Genomic DNA, 10097 nt, shown 5'->3' with positions numbered 1-10097 from the left:
CCCCAATATTTAGTTAAATTGCTTAAACAACTAAGCTTCAATAAATAGTATGAAAACGCACGTTCCTGTCTAATAGGAAAGTTTTAATTTTTCTCAAGCCCTAACTTTTGAATTGTCAATGCCCAGTAACAAGTAACAAAATTTTCACACAAAATAAGTGTACCATGACATTCTTATTTTATATGGAGATCAAGCTCTAAGCCAGGAGTGAGCAAACTACAGCTCATGGGTCATATAAGATTTTCTTATATAAAATGTTATTGCAACACTCCACGCCTGCTTGCTGGTGTGCTGTCTGTGGCTGTGTCTAACGTACAACAGCAGAGCTGAATAGATAAGACAGACACCACAGGGCCCACAAAACCTATCCGGCCCCTGCAGGAAAAGCTTGCCAACCTTTGCCATAAACCATCATTACTCATATTTATTCATAAAATGCATATCTGGATATATAAAGTATGAGTATTTTTGTAAAAAAAACTACCGTAAATGTAAAAAAAAAAAAAATGACCAGATCACTTAATCATTAACTTTCAAACAACTCTATCTCTATTCACATATCTAGGATTGAAATTCTAATGGTATCTACAGATCTATGTTTCCCTTGGGAATCTCTATGTTGCAAATGTTTCCTTTTTTACTTATTCCTTCCCAAACTCTTTTGGCTTTTAACATTTTAAATCTAAGTTCAAAAAGTCATGTACCTTTAGCTCCGACTCCCTTCTTTCTGCAATCTCCCCCCTCCTAACTTTTTCCCTCTACTACGTTTTATCTAGAATAGTGTGTAATCCAGTAACAGAAACAACAGTCGGCAGTCAGCACCTATCACGGTTCTACCAGACATGAAGTGGGAGAAAAGGACCTGGGTGCTTCTTTTAAGTAAGCGGTTTATTTAAAGAACATAAAATCAGCTATGTTGTACAACCAGGCATAGACAGAATCAGTGAATGGTCCAAAATAATAGAGAGACAGACAATGAACAAAAGTTTCTATGGCTGAAGGAATTTCTGAAGCCTATCAAGAAAGGTTTAGGCAAGGAGAAAGCAGCTTCAAACTGTAAACTATAGTGCCCAAGTTTAATTTAATTATTACTCAAGTTGACTAATAATTTTAAGAGTTAAAACTCAAAATGTCAGTATCTTTACATTCATTATGAAATAAAAATAAGCCAATTTGGGTGGTGAAATAGTATATAAATTATAATATTATTTAAATTATTCATTAATATTTCCTCTATCTTGATAGTTAAACATCTTCTGGCCTTAAAACTTAGAAGAGTATTTAGCAAAGTAAGAACATTTCAAACCTACAGAAATTTTAACAACTGATTACTAAACTTAAATCCATAATCAACACCCATGGGCAGCAGTCAAGAAATCAAACAACATATTGCATTCAGCAAATCCACCGCAAAAGACCTCTTTAAAGTGTTAAAACGCAAAATTGTCACTTTAAGAACTAAGGTGCACCTAATCCAAGTCATGGTGTTTTCAATAGCCTCATACGTACACGAAAGCTGGACAATGAATAGAGGACAGAACTGATGCCTTTGAACTGCAGTGATGGTGAAGAATATTGAATATAGCATGGACTGCCAGAAGAGCAAACAAATCTGTCTTGGAAGAAGTACAGCCAGAATGTTCCTCAGAAGCAAGGATGGTGAGATTTTGTCTCATGTATTTTAGACATGTTATCAGGAGGGACCATCCCTGGAGAAGGACATCATGCCTGGTAAAGTAGAGGGTTAGCGAAAAAGAGGAATACCCTCGATGAGAGGGACTGACACAGTGGCTGCCACAATGGGCTCACACATAGCAACAACTGTGAGGAAGGCACAGGACCGGGCAGTGTTTCGTTCTGTTGTACGTACGATCGCTATGACTTGGAATCGACTTGACAGCACCTGACAACATTACCAAACTAAGGGGCCCTGGTGGTGCAGTGTTTAAGCAGTCAGCTGGTAACTGAAAGGTCAGTGGTTTGAGCCCACCCAGCAGCTCCTCGGGAGAAAGAACTGGCAGTCTGCTCACATAAAGATTATGGCCTTGGAAACTCCACGGTGCAGTTTTACTCTGTCTGACAATGTTGCTATGAATCAGAATCATCTTGATGGCAATAGGTTATTACCATTTATTTTACATATAGAGCTATTTTTTGTTTTACACAAAATTTTAAAACTTCAATATTACATTTTACAGTAAATTTCAATACAATTTAGTTTCTTGACAAAAAAATGATGATTATAAAAAATAGAGCAAAAATTATATGATAAAGAAAAATACCAGGTAGAAAACATTGATTTGTTCAGTTTTTAATGTACAGAAGGAAAAAAACAACAACCCTTCCCTGCCTCAGTATTAGAATGCATTTTAAAAATCATCCATGGGTCTCAGTTCATCAGAACCAAGTATGGATCATCAGAGGAAGGCAGGTGGAAGAGGAGGGATACACCCTTACAGAGTGCTGCAGGCTTCCTACGGGGCCCCTCTTTCTCTCCACGCCTCCCTCCACTGCCTTGGTTCAGTGGCTAATTCCTTAAGGCCCTGAGGACGGTGGCCTCTTCTGATGCAACCTTCCTGAACTAGACTCCTCTCTTTGCAGATTTCTTGAATAAACACATGGGTGCAACAGAGGCCTTTGTGTCTGTGGAGGGGAAGAGGGCTGAGGATGCACTCTGTAGCTGCTCCCCTTATTTCAGTTCCAGTGCTGCACTGGTGGTGGTGGCATTGACAAAACGGTGATGAGAAAAAGAGCCACGTAGAAAATGCTTGTTCACGATGACAGAAAGCTAGCGCTCAATTTGAGAAATGTTGTATCACCAAGCAACAGCCATCTTAAGAAAACACGGCAGGCTTCTCTCTGACAGAGATGTACTTCTCGGGCCTAAGGATGAGTTTCGATCTACCAGCAAGAACAGAGACATGGGAAGTGTATTTCTGTATGCTTCCCATCTGAGCAGTGGCTCTGCAGTCCATTTGTTTTGATAGGAATCAGAGATGTTTGTTAAATAACTAAAATTTAAATTTGTAAGGAACAAACTCGTTATTTTGCATCTGTTTGCATTATATTTTAAAATGACACATAATTAACATTAAATTCCTTTCAAATCCATTTTATTAAAATATTTCAATATTTTTATACAGAAAGAAAGACAAGGGTAGACTTTTTAAAATAAACGTTTAACCAGTAAGTAAGTAGGATGAAAATGCTACGAGAGGTCATACAGGAAGTTGCTTGAGTTTTTTTAGGATTATGAAAAATTTTCAGACATAGAAAAAAGTTATGCTATTTTAGACTTTTTCTATCAGAAGCTGCCCAGATTTTAAACTAGAAACACTCTAAGAATTCATGTTCAATCACTAGATAAAATGTGGCCATCAACTGTTTTATACTATAAAGTAAACTTGATTACCTTTCGAAATGAATTACTGGCTTCTAGGCTAAACCTCAGAGAAAAGGAATGTAAGACTCCTACACCCAGTTCTAAATGATATAAAGTTTAGAGATACCATTTTAGGCAGTACATATGGGACTCTGCATATCTAATGATCACTTTTCTAAGTTTAAGTTCATGCCTCTAACTATACAATAACCACATGCTTGTATTTAGAACTCCAAGGTTTACAGAACAAGGGTTTTAGTAGATTCTCATACTACAGATTTGAAGAGATACACAGTATATGGGAGGAGGGGGAAGTTAACTATTTATAGCTATAGCTCTTCCTCAGAAATATTCATCAGAATTATCAGAAAAATGTTTCCAGAAACACATATCTGGAACACAACACTGACAAATCAAAGGGGTGCAAATAGAAACTTATATGGTTTAAAGTGTCCTTAAAAACCCACTGCTGTGGAGTTGCTTCCCACTCATAAGGACCCTATAAGACAGAGTAGAACTGCCCCTGGAGTTTCCAAGGCTGTAATAGTTATGGAAACAGACTGCCACATCTTTGCCCCCAAAATTCCTCTGATGATTGTGAAGAAGGTCTTTGTTAAGATGGGCCTCGTTACACCACAGAACACCAAGTCATGTAGCCTGAGGGTTGTGAAGAAGGTCTTTGTTAACATGGGCCTAGTTACGCCACAGAACACCAAGTCATGTAGCCTGAGGGTTGTGAAGAAGGTCTTTGTTAAGATGGGCCTAGTTACGCCACAGAACACCAAGTCATGTAGCCTGAGGGTTGTGAAGAAGGTCTTTGTTAAGATGGGCCTAGTCATGCCATAGAACACCAAGTCATGTAGCCTGAGGGTTGTGAAGAAGGTCTTTGTTAAGATGGGCCTAGTTACACCACAGAACACCAAGTCATGTAGCCTGAGGGTTGTGAAGAAGGTCTTTGTTAAGATGGGCCTAGTTACACCACAGAACACCAAGTCATGTAGCCTGAGGGTTGTGAAGAAGGTCTTTGTTAAGATGGGCCTAGTTACGCCACAGAACACCAAGTCATGTAGCCTGAGGGTTGTGAAGAAGGTCTTTGTTAAGATGGGCCTAGTCATGCCATAGAACACCAAGTCATGTAGCCTGAGGGTTGTGAAGAAGGTCTTTGTTAAGATGGGCCTAGTTACGCCACAGAACACCAAGTCATGTAGCCTGAGGGTTGTGAAGAAGGTCTTTGTTAAGATGGGCCTAGTTACGCCACAGAACACCAAGTCATGTAGCCTGAGGGTTGTGAAGAAGGTCTTTGTTAAAATGGGCCTAGTTACTCCACAGAACACCAAGTCATGTAGCCTGAGGGTTGTGAAGAAGGTCTTTGTTAACATGGGCCTAGTTACGCCATAGAACACCAAGTCATGTAGCCTGAGGGTTGTGAAGAAGGTCTTTGTTAACATGGGCCTAGTTACGCCACAGAACACCAAGTCATGTAGCCTGAGGGTTGTGAAGAAGGTCTTTGTTAACATGGGCCTAGTTACACCACAGAACACCAAGTCATGTAGCCTGATGGTTGTAAAGAAGGTCTTTGTTAAGATGGGCCTAGTTACACCACAGAACACCAAGTCATGTAGCCTGAGGGTTGTGAAGAAGGTCTTTGTTAAAATGGGCCTAGTTACGCCATAGAACACCAAGTCATGTAGCCTGAGGGTTGTGAAGAAGGTCTTTGTTAAAATGGGCCTAGTTACGCCATAGAACACCAAGTCATGTAGCCTGAGGGTTGTGAAGAAGGTCTTTGTTAACATGGGCCTAGTTACGCCACAGAACACCAAGTCATGTAGCCTGAGGGTTGTGAAGAAGGTCTTTGTTAAGATGGGCCTAGTTACGCCACAGAACACCAAGTCATGTACTTTCAGAGTGACACCACTAGATGGAGGCAAAGTACTTACAGTTGGTGAAGTAGCAGCCGAGAGCAGAGGTAAAATTCCCCCACAGGCAATGATGATGTTGTCCACCATTTGGGAAATGAGGTGAATTGTGTTATGTACAAAAATAATATTTTCATTGCTATTGACAAAATCCATTACTGACTTTGTGGAATGGCTAAAATAATAGAAAAACAAAATGCAATGAACATTTCCTTGGCTTAAGAATAACAAGTTTAGATACTTTATTTATAATAACAACATTTTTTATAGTTATAAACAACTAGAATATTAAGACAAGGTAAATAAATTCAAAACAGTGTTACTAGAAAAAGAAAACAATTTACACCTGAGAGACACTACCATATTGTCAGCACTCATCTCAGCAGAGTTTTTTGTTAGCGTGTGTGTGTTGCTGTTTTGTGTGTGGATGGGTGCCTGAATGTAATAACTCACTTATTATTTTGTCTGTTCGTAAAATACAGTGTAGTAAGCAGATTCTAAGGCTATGGCTTGGTCAACAAATGTCTTTTTTTTTTTTGCTGAAGCCGATCAAGTTAAAGTTTTTTTACCTTTTAGGCAGTTATCACCCACCTGTGAGCAGCCATGGTGAAAATGCACACTGCTGGTCACAGACATGACATGACAGGGGTATAAGTGAACCAGTAAAAAGTCAAGGACTTATTGAATAAAAAAGGTAAGAAGTCCTCAAAGAAGATGAGCAGTGACACTTTCCCTACAAAATATGCAATGGAGATACCCAAAGAAATGCTTTTGTAGTTCAGTGTCAGTCAACAATACGAACTGTTTTCTGATGAGACAAAAATGAAAAAAAAAGCGATCACTCCATGATCAAAGTTAAGTCAATGATTCTCACCTTTTTAGAGTTGTAAAACATTACCTATTACATCTTGGGATCTCAAGATGTTTTCCTCTCTCTTAAAAGTAAAGGGCTTTCTTTTAAAATACTTAAGTTGCATAAAGTTTTGTTTAGGGAATTTCATGAGAGGAAGAAAACAGAGACATACTGTGTTGATGGAAGGCAAGTTGAGTAGGAGTCAAGTGGAGGCTCCCAAGGAATTCAGTAGATGACAAATTCATCTTATATATTAATATTCGTATTAATAGTGGGTGTCCCAATTTCCCTAAGCAACCGTTCCTAGGTGATTTAGCACATAACAATGTTAGCAATGGAAAGACCATGAGCACCTAAGAACAAATCAATCAGACTAAACCAGAGGTAAAATCCATCTGGGCAGACTCTGGAGTCCTGATGGCGCAGTGGTTAGGAGCTTGGCTGTGAACCAAAAGGCTTGCAGTTCGAATACACCAGCCAGTCCTTGGAGACTCTACAGGGCCGTTCTATTCTGTCCTATAGGGTCACTATGAGTCAGAATCGACTCAATGGCAAGGGGTTTGGTTTTGGTTAGACAGACTTTATTGACAGCCATTCCTTCTTCCCTGCTGAGAAGAGCGGGCTTTTGTTCTATTATTGAGCTGGATATTAATGGGTGCAGAAAAGGCTAGCTTCATCCAGCCACTGGGTCGTTAACCAAGACTGGTCTATAGAGGCTGATCGTTATAATCGCATTCCCTTTTACTGATAACTGATTGGAGATGAGCGTGTTACCCTGCTGGCCCATAAGACATAGGGACAAATTTTGTGAAAGGCCTCTTTTAAGCAGAAAGAAAAAAGAAGACAAGAACAAAAAGGAGGAACAGGAGGAAGGAGGAAAAAGAAGAGCAGCCCTGCCTTCTGATTTGGGAAAGTTCTCCACACTGAATTTATGCTGGGACCTGAAGCAGTCATCCTGAATGTCAAAAGGAAAGCTAGGAGAAGCAGGGAAGGCCATCTCAGCCTGAGAATATCAGGCCCCTCAACTGAATTTATGCTGGAAGCTGAAGGAGCCATCCTGAATGTCAAAAGGAAAGCTAGGAGAAGCAGGGAAGGCCATCTCAGCCTGAGAATGTCAGGCCCCTCAACTGAATTTATGCTGGAAGCTGAAGGAGCCATCCTGAATGTCAAAAGGAAAGCTAGGAGAAGCAGGGAAGGCCACCTCAGCCTGAGAATGTCAGGCCCCTCAACTGAATTTATGCTGGAAGCTGAAGGAGCCATCCTGAATGTCGAAAGGAAAGCTAGGAGGAGCAGGGAAGGCCATCTCAGCCTGAGAATATCAAGCCCCTCAATTGAATTTATGCTGGAAGCTGAAGGAGCCATCCTGAATGTCGAAAGGAAAGCTAGGAGGAGCAGGGAGGCAATCTCAGCCTGAGAATGTCAGGCCCCTCAACTGCTTAAGCTGCTGATGGTGGAGTACTCTGTTGCATACAGCCATACATTTATTAATTGACATACATGCACATGTAAACGAAACATTCAAAATTGATTAATTTGTTGCATATTTTATATTAGAGATTTAGACTGAGAATGAGGAAAGATACTGATTTATGTGTACTTCTGTCTTCTTTAAGTGATTATATTTGAACGGACATCTACTAGTCATTTAAATAGCATAATCTCTAAAAACATAAATTCTATTAGTTGATTTAATATTTAATTTTAGAAGCACATTTATAAACTTATAGCCAAGAAAAAAATTAGTACATCTTTTTTTTTTTTTTCTCAGTGGATTTATTTTCATAGGAAGAGATAACAATGTGGAAGGTGAACTTCTTTTGGAGAAGCCTCTTATATATATACAAAAGGTAATGCCAGGTTTCAGAGTTTTGCTTTTTAATGGTCTAAGGTCTTAGATCCTTCTTGGTTTGAGCCCCAGGCGTTATAACCCTTACGAAAATAATTACGTTTCTGTCAAAAATCTAAATGTTCAATTATTTTCAAGCAGCTCTTACTTTAAAATACAAACTTTCTAAAATTAAATGTCTTACTTCTATTTTACCCACACAACAGAAATAAAAACCACTCATGTTAGCTAAATACAGGTGCATATGTGGTTGAGTGCCTGCGAAGAGGAAGGGCGTGTCTGCGTACGAGGCTGTGTGCATGTAAGTGTTGGCCAGCAGACGAGTCCAACCTTGCTGTTTTCTGTCTGCAACCTAGTCAGAAGCTTGGCTTTCCAAACTTCATACCAAGCTGTTACAGAACTCAGAATTCCAGAGCCCTCAGCCCTTGGATCAGGGCTCTGGAGGGAGAAGTTTATTTTTAATAAATTTAATTTGTGTTATTCAGTGCTATAATTCACTCATGAATCAGTTTCATGCCATTAATTAAAAATACTCATTTTCCTAACTGGAAGTAGTCTCACTTAAAGGAAGGAAATCTTTCTACCTCCTCCAAACATGTACATCTGTTTCTAACGCAAACAGCAGGTCGGTGAGAAGCCGCTGGTGCATCGGAGACCATTTAAATTCCGGAATCCGAAACATGGTCGTGCGGGGACCTGGGCTGAACTGGCGCCGCTGTTCCTCAGTCATTGGCATCCCCCGGAATCCCAAATCAACTCTGAGGTCTCGGTCTTGTTGGGTGATAGACCGACCCTGAACAGCCTAAGGAAAGACAAGGTAACCTTCTGTAAAGAACAAAATCAACATCTGAAATCAAAAGGAAAGCTGTGAGTACGGTAAAGAGGACAAGTGAGTACAGGAAAGCTCTTGCCTATGAGTCAATAAGGTTGATAAAGTTTACTCATGTCACTCACCTGGCGATTCTCTGCCCAGGAATCCTCTGAGCTGGAAAGCTACTACCGCAGTTTCTATTTTACTATTGCAAAAATGAGGCAAAGTAATCACACACTCAAGATTACCACCAAAGTGCAGATTGAAAACTAGATCCTCTTTATTTCTGTTTATCTCTGGTAGACAACACGACCACCTTACAGATGGAAGCATATGAAGTTAGACCACGTGACCTCCTTGGAGAAGGAAGCATACGAAGTTAGACCACACGACCTCCTTACATAAGGAAGCATACAAAGTTAGACCACACGACCTCCTTATATAAGGAAGTGTATGAAGTTAGACCATACGACGTCCTTACAGAAGGAAGCGTATGAAGTTAGACCACACGATGTCCTTACAGAAGGAACTGTATGAGGTTAGACCACGACCTCCTTAAGAAGGAAGCACATGAAGTTGGGCCACATGACCTCCTTACAGAAGGAAAAGTATGAAGTTAGACCACATGACCTCCTTACAGAAGAAAGCATATGAAGTATACTGAATACGTGTCAAACACAAAATCAGAAGAAATATTACTAGAATAGAGTCAAGTTAATTTCAAAGACTACTTCACTCACAGTACTTCAAATGTAGAAAAACAAATGTCCTTGGTAAGTAAGAAAACAAACAAACAAATCCTATGAACTCTGAGTAACAACCAGGCATGCCTAGAGATTAACACACCACGGTTTTCTTTAAATAATCTGTGCTGAATTCAAAGTTTTCATCCTCTGTCAATTATCACTGTAATACAACTGCCACAAAAATGGAAATCGGCAGTTAACAGAAGAAATAAAAAAACAGAAACACCTTTTCCACAAAAAACATGTTTTTAAAGAATTGTTATGAAAGTATAAAGACACCAGTACAGTTTATTCTTCAAAATATAATTGTAAGGGAAACACATTAATTGACCTTCAGTGATTAAAAACTGAGTGAAAATCCCCCAGGCAACAACAAAGACAAAATCATTAAGGGGTAAAAATATTACTATAAATTTCTTAAACTCTTAACCATAAGGTATTGTTTAGCCTAGAAAATAAGGAAGTGGCCTTAAAACTCAAAGCACAACAATTAAAATACAAATGAGAAAAACTCCTCTGTTTTTGGTTTTATTCCGGTAAGGC

At 39.4% G+C, this 10097-nt stretch overlaps 2 protein-coding genes across 8 annotated transcripts in view; both read right to left on the bottom strand.

Annotated features, from left to right (window-relative positions):
* NBEA (neurobeachin) overlaps positions 1–10097 on the bottom strand; it is an 892011-nt gene that overhangs the window by 599269 nt on the left and 282645 nt on the right. For all 7 annotated transcript variants that reach the window (XM_049853455.1, XM_049853457.1, XM_049853456.1 and 4 more), the window contains 2 exons: positions 8582–8799; positions 5320–5473 (listed from right to left, as the gene is read on the bottom strand). In XM_049853455.1, the coding sequence (XP_049709412.1) occupies positions 5320–5473; positions 8582–8799 (372 nt within the window). The remainder of the gene's footprint in view (positions 1–5319; positions 5474–8581; positions 8800–10097) is intronic.
* LOC126058361 (uncharacterized) lies at positions 3106–5083 on the bottom strand. Its single transcript, XM_049853466.1, has 2 exons — positions 4955–5083; positions 3106–4885 (listed from the first exon to the last, which is right to left on the bottom strand). The coding sequence occupies exon 2, from the start codon at positions 4828–4830 to the stop codon at positions 3871–3873; it is 960 nt and encodes a 319-aa protein (XP_049709423.1). The 5' UTR covers positions 4831–4885; positions 4955–5083; the 3' UTR covers positions 3106–3870.

This window comes from Elephas maximus, chromosome 14 (assembly GCF_024166365.1).
Source record: "Elephas maximus indicus isolate mEleMax1 chromosome 14, mEleMax1 primary haplotype, whole genome shotgun sequence".
Classification (NCBI taxonomy): domain Eukaryota; kingdom Metazoa; phylum Chordata; class Mammalia; order Proboscidea; family Elephantidae; genus Elephas; species Elephas maximus.
The sequence above is the reverse complement of the archived record's forward strand: the minus strand, read 5'-3'. Positions and strand labels throughout refer to the sequence as shown.

Coding starts and splice junctions, on each gene's coding strand:
- LOC126058361 (XM_049853466.1), bottom strand. CDS start 4,830: ATGTTAACAAAGACCTTCTTCACAACCCTCAGGCTACATGACTTGGTG.